Here is an 18,249-nt window from a genome sequence, read left to right as displayed (position 1 = left end):
AGAGCGCAGTATATTTCTTTTACAAGAGAAGACTATCTGAAGGCATGCTGAAACAGGTGCTATAAATATATGTAAAAACCCTTATACATAATGTTCTGCATTACAAGGCTTATCCCCTAATTGTGTTATGCCTGTGATTAGCTGCTATGAAACAGCTCAGCATACAATTTCATAAATACTTGCCATAACAGGCTCTGCAGGAGGGGCCTGCCCAGGCATGGTGCTGCCCATTTATCTTGGCTGGGGGTATGGCCCGTGGGTGTCTGGTGGTGCTGCATCTGGAGCACAGAGGGTCAAAAGGCTTGGTTTTTCTTCAGAAGAGGCGTTGGCAGTGCCTGCAAGTGATTTGATGCTTTCAAATGGTGAGTGGCCATATCCATATTGCTGCTGCCATTCTTGGAAGATGTGGAAAATGCCATATTTAGGAAGAAGGAGAGACAAAATTTGCATAAGCATGTCCTATACATATAAAAGTAAAAAATATGTATACACACACACATGCCCTGCTGCTCCTGAGCTGGAGGTTTCTGCCTCATCAGGTCTGGACGCTAATAAGAATGACTGACTTCTCAAAAACCTTTAAAAATTATTTAAATAAATGAACTTGCTTTACTGAAGGAAGTGAGGGAGAGATCACTCCTAGTGCTCTGCCGACAGATCTTCTGGCCAGGAGCACAGCTGGGGCAAGTAAATTCTTACCCCATTAGAGCTGAGTACAGGAAAGGAAACAGGTGCCTTAAGCACTTCCCAGGATGATGTGATCTTTGTGCTTCCCTGTTCTGCAGAGGGAGCAGACTGGAAAATAGCTCTGCTTTCTTCTGAAGATGCTGTGTGAGCAGAGAGGAGACTGCTCCCTGTTAAAGAGAGGTCTTGAGGTAAGTAGGAGATGAGGGACATAAAGCAGGAGAAGCACAAAACCTTGATGGAACAACATAGGATAACTCCCTACTTATTGACCTTGTAATGGGAACCCCATGGGCCCAGTAAGTGTGCCAAAAAATATTGTGTGCTATTTTGAGGTTATATTACCTTTTTTTATCCAGCATGGACAAAATTCATGGTCTCTGGTCTGGGCTGAGATTTACAGCAGTGGAGGATATTAGTACTTTTCTGATTACAGCGCTCTGGCGGAAGGATACTTCCAGCATCCCTCTTGCAGCTAGAAGGCTGACAGCCTGTGCTTATGCCTGCATGTGTATTATCAAGGGTTATTCATTTCTTTTGGATGCAAAACTAAAATTAGTGTCCTTTGGCTTTTTCCTAACTGCAAATGGCTTTTTAAATATGTAAGAATCAGAAATAATTTTTTTGATACCTGGGTCCTTTCCTGAGTCTATCATTCACATGATCATTTGTCATTAGGCACAGCGGGCAGGAGGTTAATTGTAATTGCATGGTCATCTGGACCATTGTGTGATTTGAAGCAGAGTTTCTCTGCTGTGTCAGGTCCAACAGTATATTATCTGAAAGCATTAGTGCCAGGTTGCTCTTTAAATCTGCCAGGGGGAACTGAGGAAGAAGTGATTTAAGCCTTCGATTTAGTGCTCTCCTCTTGCTGTCCGCTTCAGGCCACTTTACTAGCGATTGCAGAATGTGAGCAGAATTAAAATATGGAATTTTTAAATAAAATCAAATCCAATGTAGCAACTGAGGAGGTGGAACCCTTCATCATGGTAACTTAATACCATGTATCTTTGTTGACAGCTCTATATGTAAATCACTAATTATTCTAAACTATTCAATTCCCCTGCAGGAAATCTAGAGTTCTACATTAAAGGCTGGCTATAAGGAATGAAAGCCTCGTGCCGATTCCCCACAGGTTTTATTAAGCTGCGGTGAAAACCCAAGGTTTTTTTTGCATCATAAGTAACAGTGATAGAGAGGTCAGCAATTTACCTACATCAGTAGAGATTACTGGGTTTGCAGCCATAATTGTGAGTGCTTTACGGCTTCACTAATACTTATTTTCTACCTCGGTGGAGCAGCAAGGTAAGGACGATATGACTGGCTCTGCTCAACTGAGATCTCCTTTCATCACTTCATGCCAGAGGTGATATACAGGAAAGCTGTGAAGGTGCAAAACTGCTCAGGGATGTCTGTCATGCATTCTTTTTGGCACAAATTTATTTCAGCCTTCCCTTTTTGGGGGATGGCAGGTCATTCACAGACATGCCTGATGTCTAGGACCAGGTTTGGTGGCTTTGGAGGTGTCTGGCCCAGCTGTGGGCGTTGTGGTTTGGTCCTGCTCTGAGGGTGAGCTGTAGGTGGATATGTGTGTGGTGTTCTGGTATGTGTCCTCCCATAGCCATGGGATGACCAGCTCTCCTGTCCATCAGACAGCACCCAGCCGGTCCCATGTGAGTTGGGGAGTGGCTGGGTGCTGAACTCGTCCTGTGATCTCTCATATGTGTTGGACCATGAACACTGTGTGTTTAGCTGCATGGCCTTGACAGGAGAAGGCAAGAGGAAGGTGCCTCTCTGCAGCCTGGTATAGATGTGGCAGGAACAGATGTGATGCATTCTGGAGGAGGAAGAGGCAAGCTCTTGCCTGGTCGTGCAGCCTGTAGGCAGCACTGGTGTGGCTGATGCTGTGTAGAAGCATATTTTGAAAGGTAAGGTATGGTTAAAACCCCACTAATTAATACTTTTTAAAAGGAATTTTAACTAGAGTTGTGTATTCAGTTTTGCTTTTAAACCGTGTTTGTGGAGATGCAGGAATCACCCAGGCTATCAGAATCCCTTTCTTATCTTTATACACCAGCCAGTTACCATAAATCTCTAAACTCTGGTTACTGTCTCATTTAATGCTGCATTCATTTTCTGTTGTTTCATCTTTGTAGCTGTTTTGTACTCTGTTTCATTGTAAATCATTTGCTTGCTTCTGGTCCAAAGTTTTTTGCAGGGAGAAACAAACTGAACGCTTCTAAATTCCTACATTATCCCTGGAAGAGACAGCTTCATCACCTTCTGCTTCTTTCCTCAGGCTGGAAAAAGGCAGCCTTGGAAAGCAAAACTTCCTATTTAGATTTGTTCTTAAATCTAATTTCTCTTGAGTAAATGAAAGCATCCTTTTTTATCTCTCTTCTTAAAAAATAATTAAGACTTGCCAAAAATCTTTCTCTCGATGAGTGTACAGTGATCCTTTGCTTTCTTCAGCTCTTGCCTTTCGTTGTCTTTCTCCTCTGCCATCAATTTATGTTATTCTTGGCTACCTTTCTCGAAGGAGCTATTGATTAAAAGATGCAAACTGTCTCAGATCCTGCATATCAAGCTGCTCTTTTTTTTTTTTTTTTTTTAGTTGCTCAGTATGTGAAAAGCATCCATTTTTGCACTGCAGTGCAGCTTTACCCAGATACTTGGTCTCTCCATCTCTTTCTTTTTTTTTTCCCTTTGCCCTCCCATCCTGCTAAATGGACATCTTGTCAAATCCTGTTTGTACAGACTGACAGCTATAGAGGTCTTGGAGAAAAAGCCAGATCCCTGCACATACACTCTAACAAACAGAATCAAAATGTCAAGGCACAAATGAAATATATCACTGTGCTTCCCTGTCAGATTTTACTAATATCACCTGGCTAAATTGACAGAGGAACACCCGCAGCAAGTTAACCCATTTTTTATTAGCAGTTGTTTCACATATTTATATTTGTTTATGAATACAGGGACTGCTGGGGAGAAAGCTTTCAGTTGTTTCCTCACAGGATGAAATACCCCCTGTTCTTCATGTCAAATACAGTCAGGGCAGTGAAGTCACTTTCAAATAGCACAGCAATTAATAAAGAAAGAAAAAATAATTTCACAGTCTGTTGTTAAATTAGCAATTCTTTAGAGTGTCTGGAGTTTCTGACAAAATTAATATACACTCGGAAGCCTTGGGCAGCCTTGGTGCAGATCATTTACACAACAGCTGTAAGAGCCAAATGCAGAGACAAGGGGTAGTGCTTGATTGCAAGGGAAATACTGGAATTATCTGTCTAGTAATCATTTAGCAGCCTTGTTCACAAATAATCAAGAAACATTTGGATTTGGATTACATCCCTCATTCTTTCAAGACAAATGTAGGAGAAACAGTGGCTGGAAAATGATGTGTTAAGTAACATGGGTGAAAAAAAGGCAGGAAGCAACATACATTTGAGCAAGGAGAAGAAAATATACAATAAAAGTGCAATAAATTTCCCATGGATTGAAGGGGAGTATTTTTATAGCAGCTTTCTGCAAATTGAATGCATCTACATAAATAATGTAGCGACACATTTAATTGCAACTATTTATTTTTAAATTTGGCTGGATGATGAGAGAATTTCTGCGTGGAATAATGAACCTTGTATTTTTACCACTTGCACAAATTTGAAAAAAATAAATTGTAAATGGTATTTGGGCGAAGTGTCAAGAGCCACAGAAGTTTTTGGCTGCTCTCTAGTGCATCTGAAAAGATACCAACATCCACAAGTGCATCCATATGGAGTGGATGCTAGATATTAGGGAGGCCAAGAGATGACAGGGAGGAAAATATTACCAGTCCATACTTGAGTCCGGGAACTCCATTTGGTCTTTCAGTGCAAAATGTACCTTTTCAAATAAAATAATTAATACTGACCATTTTACATTTGCCTTCTGCTGGCTTTGCTGGTGGTGTTCTCATTTTCAGGCTTTTTCTCAAAAAGGCTAGTTACCTCTTTTTCCCTCTTGAGTTTTTTTGGGCCTTCTTTTCCTCATGACAAGGTTGATTCTTCGTATTCTCCTGCAGTCTCTGCATTTCAGGGCTGCTGAGAGGACAGGAAGCATCTTCCTGTACCACCTTCACTTGCTGAGTATCACAGGACAGATGCTAGAGCGCTCAACAAGGTGTGGAATTGGAGCTGGCAGTGAGGAAGGGCAAGCTGTTGAGGGTGGTTGTGTATGAGACATAAGACAAGCAGGTTGCAATCTTTTTTCTTGCAAGGCATGGGTATGCCAACCCAAGGGTTCTGTGCCCTTGTGCCCATGCCAACTGCTCCTTTTTCCCCTCTTGGTGTCTTCCAGTCTTCCCTTGAAGAAATCCAACATGAATAGTTTCTGTAAAGCAGAAGGGTTGGTTTGGGTTTTTGGTTTTTTTCCCAAGCTGCCTTAGGAAGACTGTTTAATGATGCAATTCAAGGGTGCAGAGATGCAGGAAAAATTACAAATAAAGACAGTGCTGGGCTTCCAGGGCAAACAAGCTTATAAAAGCAATGCTTATTTCTTTAGATATGGCTGGAGAGCCATGTGAGCTACACGTGAGGAACAGTATTCCTTCATAATAGTTTGAGAATTAAATCTCCATAAATCAAGCTTTGGCAACTCACAACCTTAAATAAAAAGCCTGTGAGAATGCCAGCATTGCTGCTGCGAAGTGTGCTTCAGGGTAGTCCTTTACGATATGGGGAAATAGATTTGGCAGGAAGGACATCGTGGCAAGACTTCATGTAGCACGAGGGAAAGCAAGAGGGAAAGTGTTTGCTTTGTTTTAGTTTTTGCTTCATATGTGAATTTCTGGAACAGTTGCATTTATCAAACAGCCATTTTTGGGGCAAGAACAAAGCCTTTGAGAAGAGGCAGTGGGCAGGGTTGTTAGCAGGATGTCTCTTCCCAGTGGATGCTTTTGTCTCAGAAAAGTACTGTTTACATGCAAAGTAATGTTTATGTTATATGGAAAAGTAATGTTTATATGTTTGATAAAACATCATCTTGGGACATAACTGCATTTTTTTTTTCCCTCTGGGCTTTTGGTTTTTTTCTGGCTGGGCTGCCATCAAGGCAGTTCTAGCTAGTTCAGGACAACGATGACCCAACTCCAGCATCCAAAAGCCATGAGGCTCCCTGCCCAAATAGTATTGGGATTGGCTTCAAAACCAGGAGGTTTAAAGTGTCAAATTATGTAGTTTTATCTTGTGTTTGAGCATTTTTTTTATATGCAGCAAGTTTTCCTCCAGAAACAGGAGAGATAGTACAGAAATGAATTCTCTGACAGATTGCAACACAGAAGAAAAGCTCCCAATATTGTCAGACTGGCATGGGAAGAGCCAGCAATGCCTCAGGTTGCCCTTTCTTGAAGTTGTTCCTAAAGAGGAGCTGTTTGGTGGAGTTACTTGGCAAGGCAGATGAGCTGTAAAGTGTTGCAGCGTTCATCTGACCCAAAGGGGTAGTTTAATCAACTTAACAAATAATCTCAATATTTTTATGTCTGGTTAATTAAACTGCTCTTGGTTGTGTGTTTAGAGCTTGCTGAGCTTTCCTGGTTAAATTTCTCAGGGTATTAATATTTGCCATGTCTTCCTTGCATGCACTCCTTGATTTGTGGCCTTCTAACAAGCCAGAGCATCTCATGGTATGCATATCAGGGCAGAATTTAACTCAGTGAGACCTCCTTCTGTAACTCCAAGCAGTGTGCTCCAGTGCAAAAACCCATGAGCTGCTGTGGAAGGAGACATGACTGAAGGGAGGTGTTCCCTAAGATATGTCTGTGTTTCTTTCTGTGCACCTCTCAGCTGCCTGCCAACAGCAAAATTTGCTATCATCACCTGTACCTTAAATTTTCAATGACAACAAAATACCCCAACAAAAACCACACACCAAGAAACATCGCTTCCCCAGAGTCATTGTTCTGTGCATAAACCCATTTAGCACACTTAGTTCTGTCAACTCTGAATAAATCCTTCCTATCTTTTTTTGGTCAGGACTGTAAAAGATCCATCTCTGTTGCCCTCCGTTGGAATTTGAATAGATGTGTCTGGAGTGACATATGTTCAGCCATAAATTACAGAGGAACAATTTTAAAACAAATTGTCTACAGCCAGTTCTGCCGAATTTACCTCCTGAGACAGATGATCATAAAGCTAGAAGCAAACAAGCCTTTAAACATTTGACGCCAGCTTTGAAAGGATCCTTTTGAGTAGGTGTTGGCATCACTGTATATTGGTGGGATGCTGCCTATTTTAGACCAGCAGTGGAAAGGCTGATTTTATACCAGCGAGAAATCTTTTTCACACAAATGAAGTTAAACAAGGTAGAGCCAATTGGAGGGAAATATTTTAAGAATTTTTAATTCTCTTTACTGTCTGCATATGTACAGTTTATTAGTTCAGGCTAAAACCTTAAAATGTTGGTAGAATAAACACACATGGCATAAATCATCAAAATAAATCCTCCCAATCATCATATTTCTTAACCACGATGGCTTGTAGTTGTCCAAACCACAATATAATTAAAGAATGTTTCTTTCTTTGCTGGTTGGGCTCCAGATCCCTATAGCAGACTGAACCAAAAGACTAAAACCCTTACATTGAAGTATTGTGCCAGCAAACGTGTAGCTTTGAAGAGCCCTATTTTCCAGGAGATTTTGCCAGCTGATCTTTGCATTACTGTCTGTAATAGGTGTATACAGATGGACACAGGGGGGTTTTGGCTGCATCATTTTCAAGTTTGATCCTGTCCCCCAGCTGCCATTAGAGACGATGCTTGTTATTGCTATTCAGTCAATGCTGCTGTCAAACTCGAGGGAGTTCTGTGGCTTGTCCATCAATCCTCCCCTCGCTTAGCAGGACAATGCAGCCTGAATGTTTAAGTTGCCATTCACATAACAAAGGATAACCCGGGTGCTTGTCTTTGTGTGCAGAAACCCCAAAAATAGATTCCTGTGCCTCTTGGATTATCTGTGGAGCCGGGCATCTTAAGTTATATTTACGACTGTGCGGAAACAAATGTGTCTCTGCTGCCTTCTGTGTCTTAAATTGTATTTTTCCTTCAGGTGCAGCATTGTAAATCATGGCTTCCTCTGTTTAAGGGAGTAAAATGATTTCAGTTTGCCTTCATTAAAAAACCAAAGACAGTAATTTAGGAGTAATTTGAGTGCATCTTTGTCCCACACCTCAGAGAACAAAGTGAAGATACACGGATAGATTTTTATAGACATAGAGATTTGTGGAGATACATAATTTATAAATGTAATTGGCAGAAAAGCTATAGCAACAGGATGTGGACTTCCTTTTTTTATTGTAAGCCAGATAGTTGGGGTTCAGTGAGATCATCCTGGATCTGTCCCTTGTATCTAGAGAGCAAGGAAGACTGCAGGTGCTACCTGTGCTGAGACCTGAAGGAGCCCTTGTACATGCATGCAAGAGCATGCAGCTGCTGATCACAGAAATTTTGGGTTCACTAGGAAATGGCACTTCACCTTAAGTACCTTCTCTAGAAATATACCAGTTCCTTTCAGGGTTTGTTTTGGTTTGGTTTGGTTTTTTTTGAAAGGAAAGTTTGGCAAAAAGGAAGACCCCACAAAACCAAAGCACAGCCATCTAGCCCTGCAGCTGACACTGAGGGAGCAAGCCTGCACAGTGCTAAATGCTTTTGAAAAATCTTCTGTTTCTCCTAAGACCGTTTATTTTCCATAGCTTGCTTTCCTTCTGCAAAATCAAATCCAAATGATAGTGTGGGTTTGCATATATGCCAGGATAAATCTCTTTCCATGCTCCTCCATCACACTGCTGAGAGTTTAAGCTCGACTCAGGTTTTGCCTCATTGATTGCTTTAAAATCTTCTTTAGAGTGAAGTCAGAATGTGCAGAAATATAGCCCATTAAAATACTAATGTAAGCATGAGCATTTTCAAATGTGTTGTGTTCTAGGTATTTTTATGTCTTGAAAATGTCGTTTACTTGGGAATTTGATGAATTTTTCAGAGTGATGCCATGTGATGAAATTTTATACCATTTAGAAGAAAGACATTAATGTCATTAGTGGCAGTTAATTCTTAGTTTTCTAGCAACTACAGTTATGTCATAAATTGTTGTGTCACAATTTAGTGAGCCATGCAATAGAAAAAAGTGGTATTTCAGAGGAAGGAACTGAAAGTACTAATTTATTTATATTATAGTTTTAAAGGTTGTTTTTGTATTCAGAGCTAGAGCTGATTTCAATGCCGAGTGGAAATAATTCAGCCTGAGTTAGTGTGGGGTTGGGCAGGACAGCATCAAAAGACAATGTTTTCTTAGAACAAAAGAAAAAAAGCTTAAAAGAATATTACCCATTTGAGACACATGAATTGCTTTAAATCCAAGCTAGGAGCCAAGTCTCGTTTTCCAAAGTGCAGAGCCTGTAGATGCCTCACTTGTCCAGCAAGCTCCAGGACATCATTGAAAAGGACCTTTAGCACGTCTTGGACTGCAGCATTGGGTGCTGGACTTCCTGAAAGATGCTGGCGAGTCTATTGGATTGAAGCAAACCAGCAGCTTCGAATTACAGTGTTTTATTAGTGGGCATTTATTTAATTCCCTTCAAATCCCCAAGGCATGCTACAGGAAGCAACATAGCACTATTGCAGATAGAAGAGACCAAGCCTAAAAGAGATATAATCAGGGCATTTTACACATTTTTCTGTAGCTTTGTAGCTTTGGCAGCAATTTCAGTGTCAGCCTGCAGTTCAGGAAAGCTTATAGAGAGGGCTGGATTAAGCTCTTGTGAGCCTGCTTGTTAATTCTGCAGAAGGATGCTCTGTGGTGGGTTGCTGTAGTTCTTGAAATACTTTTTAGGAAAGCTTGGCATTCATATGTTTATGCTTGTTGGGAAACACGAAGACAGTCCGTTGTGGTTTTCTGTTTTGTTTTTTCTTGTAAGTAAAAGAGCGTGTCAGGACCACAAACTGAGGCTTGGAGCCTCTCAGCATTTTAATTGATTTCACATTGTAAAGACTGTACCTCGCTAAACCCTTTTATAGGTTTTGGACACATCTAAGAGGCAGCAGCACCCTCTTCTCAGTGCTAACACTTCAAGGCATGGCAGCTCCAGAGAACCGAGGTTGATTTGTTTGTAGCTTGTTTTCACTCAGATCCTTCAACTCTGAAGGCATATTCCCTGCACCAGAGGAATGTGCTAATGAAAGCAGAGGTGATGAGCTACAGAGCTGAAAACATACACACGCGCGCACATCCTTCTATATCCTGCTTGTGTTTCAGCTGAAAACTGCCTCATTGTGGACTATGGGTCTGTCCATGGGGTAGAGAGTTTTACACTGTGGTTACTTTTAAAAGCTGTGACAGTTTGAGCTGTGTGCCCCTGTCTGAAGAAATTAGCAGTCTGGAAAGGTTAAATGTGACTAAGGATGGGAAAGAGAAGCAAAGGGGCTTTCTAGGCTGGGGAGGAAACCTCAGTTCAGCCAGATAACCTGTGCTCCATCTAGGGTAGGCATCCTTATCCTCATTAATTTTTGTTAGATTCAATCCTTTAGCTTTATTTATGGATTAATGGCACTACCTTATGAGTTATACCTGTGGTTTCTGATTACTGTGGAGACTAATTTGGTGCTCTGCAAGGGAGACAGTGTAATTCCTGTTTGAGTTTTATGTTCTGGGACATATAAAAGGTCACATTACTGATCCTAAGCACTTAAGTACTGTGAGCTTTTCCTCCCAGCATGAAGAGAGTGTGAAGAAAGTAATAAGTTGGTCTTTTTTTATATCTCCTGGAGTTTCAAGGCTTATAGGGTCACATTTCCTAGCTTCTCTCACTACAAGGACAAAACTGGAATTCCCACTAATATCAATGTTGGTATAGAGACCAATAGAGTATTCTACAAGCAGCTGGCTGACGTTTCACATTATCCCTTGTTCTTGTGGGACACTTTAACTTCCTAGATGTCTGCTAGAAACTCAGCACAGTGGAGAGGAGACTGTCTAGGAGTTTTCTGGAGTGTGTGGAATATTAACTTCCTGACACAACTGGTTAGTGAGCCTACCAGGGGCAGTGCCCTGCTAGACCTTCTGCTTATGAAGAGAGCAGGACTGGTGGGAGATGTGGTCGAAGGCCACTGTGGGCATTGTGGCCAAGGGATTATAAAGTTTTCAGTTCTTGGTGAGGTAAGGAAAGGGGTCTACAAAACCTGCCTTGGAGTTCCAGAGGGCAGATTTTGGACACTGGTTCAGATACAGTCCTTAATAACAAAAGGGTCCAGGAAGGCTGGATATACTTTAGGAAGGAAATCATCTCCCTGGCAGCTGGTGATAGGATGAGAAGAAATAGCCGCAAGCTGCACCAGGCAAGATTCAGGTTGGACATCAGGAAGAATTTCTTCACTGAAAGAGTTGTCAGGCATTAAAGCAGGCTTCCCAGGGAAGTCGTGGAGTCACCATCCCTAGGAGTGTTCAAGAAATGACTGGATGTGGCACTTGGTGCTATGGTTTAGTTGACATGGTGGTGTTCAGTCAAAGATTGGACTCAATGATCTTGGAGATCTTTTCCAGACTCAATGGTTCTGTGATTCTGTGATAGCTGGGTGGTTTTACTGACATGGTCACATGAGTATGGAAAGCCTTGGATGTGGTCCTTGCTTCCAGCATGTGTTGCCTTGGGTCAGTGTGCAGTAAAGGCATGGGGCAGCTGGAGAGGAGTCCTGCCTGTTGGCTGCAGTCTTCAGCCAAAGCGAGGGAAAGGATGGTTACAGGGATACAGCCACAAATCATTTGATGTTAAAGCTTGCAGAAAACAATCTGGCAAGTAGTCCTAGCTGGCTGGTGTAACTGGCTTGTTCTCCCTTCTTTTTGCTTAGTCTCCTCACTGGTACTCACTGTCTCTACTACTGGTGTAGCACATTCAGCATGTTGTTGGCAGAGGCCAGTTTTCATTGTAAGATGACCAGTGGTTCCACCTCCATCCACCCACATTCCTTCCAGGAGCCAGTGTCTTTCAGCATGGCTCCCCTCTGTAAGGTACAAAGACAGTTTCTAATCCAGTTGCTGTTGGTTTGAGGGGTCAGCTCATGCCATTGCAATCCCAAGAGGCTCTTTCTGCCATCCTTCACCATGGCCATCTCTCTCTGGCCCCTTTAAAGTGTGCAGCAAGAGGCTGCACAGATGCTAATGCTCTGTGCATGCCACATTTTGTGGTTGCTATTAAAAATAAAAAGAGTGAAATTGATTTGCTAATAATGGATGTGCTACTAACAGAAACACATCCCACTTGTACCTAACACTAGCAGGTTGTTTATGGCTTATTTGCTGTCTCTAAAAATAATATATTTTTTTAGCGACCAATTTAATTTAAAGACTATTTTCACACATTGCTGACTGTTAATCAGTTAAAGAGTTTTAATATTAAGAAGAAAGAAACAGATCTCATCAACAGCTTCAAACTTGATTTAATTTCTTTTCAGCTGTCTTACAGCAGATTATGGGGAGTCTTAAGCTCATTTTATTTCTCCTGCTTTCCTATCCCTCTTAAAAGAGAGATAGTACATTATCTGTATGACTGTGCTGTGCTAGTTCTCTGTATCTTTTCAATAGCTGGTGAATTGGAAATACTGAGATAAAAATATAAGAAGACTAAAGTAAGATTTAATTAGGAATTAAACAGCAGACACCCATGTAATTTTAAATAAAGGCATGTATACTTCATGAAGAGATTATAAGATTGACTGTCAGAAAAGGAATGGTAAGATAAGAGACCAAAACCCAAGACACACATGCAAGGTAAGTTGGTTTTGGCCTTGTTCTGCTCTGAAACAAATTTGAAAAATGTCTGAGACATTGCCAACCACTGGCAGAAAATGGACAGGGTACCAGCTCCTGCTTTTGGCTCTTCAGCTCAGCCAAGACTATGCTCATCCACCTGGTGTGATACTTGCTCTGCAGTGTGGAGGTGTAGGGTGCCCCTGGGTCAGCTTTCATCTGTTTCATCACAGTATCTCTGTTAAACAACTGCTGCTTGAACCATCTCACAGGCTGTCCTCTCCTTTGTGTTGTGTACAAAACAAACAAAGAAAAGGATACAGAGGAAAGTGTTGTAGTAAATACAAGTTGTACCTGAAACACCCATGCAGCTACAGCTGCTTCTGTTCATGAGCATGGTGGTGCAAGTGTGGTTTCCATCAGGAGCTGCTGCTCATGAGAGCCTGGAAGACTGTGCTGGGGGAACCCTGCAAATCTCCCTGCCCTCCCCAAAGTATCTGCTGCAGGTGTGTGGATTCAGCCAACACCATTCACTGTGGCACTTCTTGCATTTATTTTGGTTTTCTGTACTCCCCTTTTTTGTATAACCCATCTCCCATCCCTGAATCCTTTCTAACTGTCACAGAAATATTTCACCTTGGTCCAACAGGATGCTGCTCTGCTGCCTGTTTGTTTTGAGGACTCATGCTGATATCTTCAGTGTAGCATAATGCTCTTGAGTATTCCTCCTAATACTTTTTTAATAGAAATGGGACTTGCCTGACCCATGAGAGCCTGCAGTTTATACAGAAATTAGTCTAGTTCAGTTCTATTTCACATCTCTCATTAAAACATGGGTTATTTGCCTTTTGCATCTCTTGGCTCCATATTTATTTATGAAAACCACACGTTCCCTTTGAGCTGAGTTACGTATCGTGCCATCATCAACAAGCTGCACCTCGTTTAAATTCTGTCAAGGAAAACTGACTTATTTTGCATTTGCTGCTTTGCACAAAATAGGAGCACAGTAAACTCTCGTGCTGTAATGATTTTCTGTCTGTCTTGATAGAACATAATGAGATAAATTCAGGTCCTTTTTTGAGGGCTAATTACATTGAGTACACACTAGATGTGCGCTGCTGTCCTTATGTGTTGCACATTTTCATGCTTTCATTTCCCCATCTCTGTTGTCTGCGTGTGCAAGGGTGTTTGATTTGGCTTTGAAATACAAATTGTGGTCTAGAGAGGAAGCATTTGGTGGTCTGTTCTCTCAGAAGACTCTCCAGAGACTGTGTAATAGTCCTTGCTGTAGGTAGGGCAGCATTTGAAGGTGATTGTAAAGTAAATAAAAGAATTTAAGTATGTGCTGGAAACTGAGGGATGTGCTATAAAGCATGAGGGCAGCTTGTGGTAGGTCTGCTAAAAGCCGTCAAGAACAGATTCAGCCCTACATTTGTTTACTGGTCCTGGTGTCTGAGCACAAAACAGCACAACTGCACCCTGCCTAGGTCCAGGAACACTAGCTGGATGAGGAGCAACTAGTGGCTAGGAATGGAACACAAGTTGAATGAGGAGCAATTTCGGGAAATGGATTTTTAAAACCTACAAATCCCTCCAGTTCAACCAGTTCTTCTCTGCCTGTCTTGTGGGAAGAAGGGGAATCTGTGGAATAGTGTGGAAAGGTGCTTGGTTTGGGGAGGTCAGAAGGGAGATCATCACCCCCTACAGCATGGGGAGAGGCTGCAGGTCCATGACAGTGACCTGGCAGCGTGTGCTGGGCTTGGGACCTGCTTCAGGGCTGTGTGGTGCCTGCTGTGAAATGTACATAGTCCGGGCCAGACTGCAGAGGGGGGGGGGCTGGGGGAGGTCTGTTGGATGCTCTTGAATCACACATTTGATGCATGAGTGATCTCCATCACCAAAGACTTACTGTTCAACTCTGGGAGTTGGGAATTGATGTGCAAGTGTCTCACCTTTGGTGAAGAAACTACTGACATAAAAGGGAAGATGTCAAGGGAGTTTCTCTGGTACTACAGGAAGCAGAGCCAACTTTAGAAGCAGTTGTCCTAGTTGGTCCATCAGAGGAAAGGGATCACTAGTAAAAAACTATACTTTACCTACAGTGAAGATGGATTCTGTCATCACTTGCTGAGTTTTAGCACACGCTGTGATTGTCTGGAACATTCCTGATGGGATAATATTAGTGCTTTTGCTGTGAACTCATTTTCTTTGCAAGCTAATTACAACTGGGAGAGTTTGAATTCAGATGGAAAGGCTTTGGGATTTCCAGGTAACTTCAAGTCTGATAGAAGATCTGTGCATCATTAATATCATACTGGGCAGAAATATTTTAAAGCAAAGGAAGAAAGGTAACAGCACTTTAGAGCTGCTTTAACATGTCTCCCTGTCTCTGCTCTTTGAGACAAAGAGAAAATCAACATTTCCTCCTTTTGCTAACAGTGCATTTGTAATTCTGCATATGAAGGTATGATACAGAGCCAGCTGGGTTTTTTCCTAAAAAACACTTGCAAACCTGTGGCTGTCACTGCTTCTGGCTGAATGTGGACATGCACACTCAGTGAAGTGCACAGAGCTTTGCATAGGTGCAAAAGCACTTGTTTCAGGAGGATGGAAACAAGATATTACTGTATTCATTTCAAACTACTTACAAAAAAAATTCCAAGCCACACTTAGCCATGGATTTGTAAGAAAAAAAGTAGCTCTCAGATCAAGTCCTTGTGCCTTTTCATGTATATGTATTGGAGCTGGAAGAAGTATCATGTATGGTGAGCATGCTTGGTTCAGACTATACCCAGAATAGTGAGTCACATGGAGCACTTTAAAATTCATCACAGGAAAAGACCCTAGGGAAGTAGCCTTACCACAATGTCTTAAAGATGTCCATCTTGAGATCCCCTCCACCACTGTGTTGTTACTTGTTTGCTGAGACATTGATTTCTGGGTGCGGAACATCTTAAAAAACATGAAATGTATTTTACCTGTTTACCTAAGACTGAACAGAGAAAAAAAAAAAAAGTCACAGTAATGTTTTCTAAAGCAGAGCCCAGATGATATTGCCTCTAATGCATTCAACAAGGAAAATAAATACCCAGCAATGGCAGATGCTAGGGGAAAGAAATAATCAACAAATTCACATTCTCTTTTCATGCAGATATTTAAGTATGCACTATCTGTTAGTGGCATAGACTGTTTTAAAATATGCAAACTAAATAGCTCATGACTATTTGTCTGTTTTATAGCTGAAGATATGGGGGGTTTTTTTAAAGGAAATGTGAAGAGACTAATTTTATGATGGGAGAGCTTAGCCTGTGGTTCTTCTTTTCACAGTATGCAGACCTGGGTTCTTCAAAGCTTCACCCCACAGTCCATCCTGCAGCAAATGTCCCCCTCACAGCTACACACTTGATGAAGCATCCACATCTTGCCTGTGTGAAGAACACTATTTTAGGAAGGAATCAGACCCACCTACAATGGCCTGTACAAGTAAGCATGTGCTTATAGGGTTGTTTTTAATCCTTTCAAGCTGTTCCTGTACTGTGACTAGACATTATGATACTAACTAATGTGCTTTTTCAGGCTCTGCACTGGAGTCTGAAGTAGTCTTGACGCACTTGTAATGTCATTGTCTTTGTCCACCATCCTTCCGGTTACACGAGAAGAGACTTTTCAGTGCTTTTTTGCTCTGAAAGCTGGCATCCAAGCCAGGAGGAGTTTTTGTGAAGAGCAAGTGCTCCATCTGTCCCCTTGCACTCCTGGGTGGACTCAGCCAGCAGCACGGCATCAGACACCTGTGTCAGTGCATGGGCAGCAGCGTGGGGCACACACGCGGAATAAACAATGGGTGGTCCTTGCCAGCAGCAGGCATGGAGAGAATCTCCAAGTCCTGCCTGGTGTCATCTCGTAGCTCATTTTCAGTCAACCAGCCAGGAGAGAGCCCTATCTTTTCAATCTTCCTGGAGATGGTCACTGTTCTCAAAACTCTGTGATGGAAATTGCTTCTCCAAAATGTAGAACTTAGCCCCTGGGTGTAGAGGATCAGTAGTATAACAAGCCCCTTGGGATACTGGGAGTGCAGGGTGGAATTGGTGTAATCAGAATCACTAATTTTACCCTTCCCCTGCCATCCATGAGCCGTCCTGTTAGCTGTACCTTGAAAGTCCCTTGTTCAGTTTGTTTCAAATGCTTAAGGCCACAATTTCCATGCCCCCAGCTAGTTCTGCTGAGTATAGCACAGATCTAGGCTGGGACTGTCATGCTCCAAATGTAATTTTTGTGGTGTAGAAGTGGTTGAAAAATTACTGAAATGGAGTTGAACTACTGGTGCAGGAGCAGTTGGGGCTTCCAAGAACCTTAAGCAATGGAAGAAGCAGTAGGTTTATGGCCCCATACATGCTCAGAGCCACTGAACCATGATGCAGTGGTGACTTCCATACTGTAGGGAAGTACTTTGCATCATGTAGGGATGGTAGCAGCTTTTGTGCCTTTCACAGTGAATACCGATATCTTTCCTAGCTTACCAAGTTTGCACTCCAAAAAGAGAAAGAAAAAGTCTGTTCTTGTTGGAAACACACTCTCTCAAAGAAAATTGCCCTTGGCAGCTCTCTGCTTGCCCACAGGAGGCACCTGGAGCAGAATTGGTCCCCTTGAACTCTGCCTTTGATTTTCACCGGGCAAAGGATCATGGCTGTTGGAAGCTGTGCTGCAGGGAAGGAGAAGGCAGCCTTAGGCAGCATTGGAGTCACTGGTGCTGTCAGATCAAAGAGGTCTGGGGGGGTGAGTCATGCAAGCACTTCCCAGTTTATTAAATAGGTATGTCAGAGTCTTTTGGAGCCATAGTCAGGGTGAGTTATAGCATGGAATACCTGATACCAGCATTTCTTGATGTTCATTTTGCCCCTTGGTCTGACTTAAAAAACTCAGATAAATGTGGTCCAGCATGGTATTGGGAAACCCACTGAGCTCTGGGAACACCCATAAGGTAGGCTTTTCTGTGCAGACAGAACCAAAGCCAGCAACTGAGAGAGAGTTATGCCAGACTGGTGTCCACTGTGCTTCCTGCCCACCATCAGTGGTGTTGTTCTCTGCCCTTCTCAGAATGGAAGGGTACATATCCAATCTGTCCTGCTGGTGCATTAGCACAGGGGAGGAGCTGCCATCCTAGAGGAAGATGTTTTCGCATGCCTATGGCCTGAGCAGCATGGGCAGGGTTCAGAGAGGCACAAGCAAGTTAAGTGAACAACTGTTGTTAAAAAGAAAGGAAGTTCAAGAGCCTGACTCTCCCAGGTTTCTAATGCAGTTCAAACCTTTAGGTGAAGGCTGTAATTCCAACTCTGCAAAAGCCATGGGATTTTCTTTTTATGTTTGTTTGGGGGTTTCGTACTTATTTATTAGTGGTGGCTGTCTAAGTTTGTTGGCTTTTACTGTTTGGGTGGTTTTCTTTCAGGGTGGGTTTTACTTTTGTTTTGGGAGCTTACTGTAAGCTAGTTTAAAGCCCAGACATGCTGCCTGAAGCTGTGTTAGGATATGGCTTGGCAGGGTACCAAGTCCTTCTGGGGCAGATGAGAAATTTAATACCAATCAGGGCAGAGCCCAGCTTCTGTTTCCCAGTGCAAACCCCAGAGCCACAGCCACACGTTGCAGCACCTCTGCTGGCATTCACACCCACCACCTCAAAGCAGAGCGGAATGAATATCTGAGCCTTTTCCATGTTCTTCTGTCACCCTCACTTTCCCCATGCATCTTCTCTTAGGAATTTTTCCTAACACTGCTGTATTTATGCTGAAGATGATGAGGAG

At 42.3% G+C, this 18,249-nt stretch overlaps 1 protein-coding gene across 11 annotated transcripts in view; it reads left to right on the top strand.

Annotated features, from left to right (window-relative positions):
* Nucleotides 1–18,249, top strand: part of EPHA5 (EPH receptor A5) — a 221,462-nt gene that overhangs the window by 74,129 nt on the left and 129,084 nt on the right. For 10 of the 11 annotated variants that reach the window (XR_014590209.1, XR_014590210.1, XR_014590212.1 and 7 more), the window contains exon 3: nt 15,782–15,937. The exons of the other annotated variant lie outside the window; for it this stretch is intronic. Coding sequence is in view for 3 of the 10 variants with exons in the window: in XM_083862287.1 (XP_083718413.1) it covers nt 15,782–15,937 (156 nt within the window). In the remaining 7 variants the exon portion in view is untranslated. The remainder of the gene's footprint in view (nt 1–15,781; nt 15,938–18,249) is intronic. 11 annotated transcript variants of the gene reach the window in all.

This window comes from Zosterops lateralis (assembly GCF_965231275.1).
Source record: "Zosterops lateralis genome assembly, chromosome: 5".
Classification (NCBI taxonomy): Eukaryota; Metazoa; Chordata; class Aves; order Passeriformes; family Zosteropidae; genus Zosterops; species Zosterops lateralis.
This window is presented reverse-complemented; position numbering and strand designations above follow the sequence as displayed.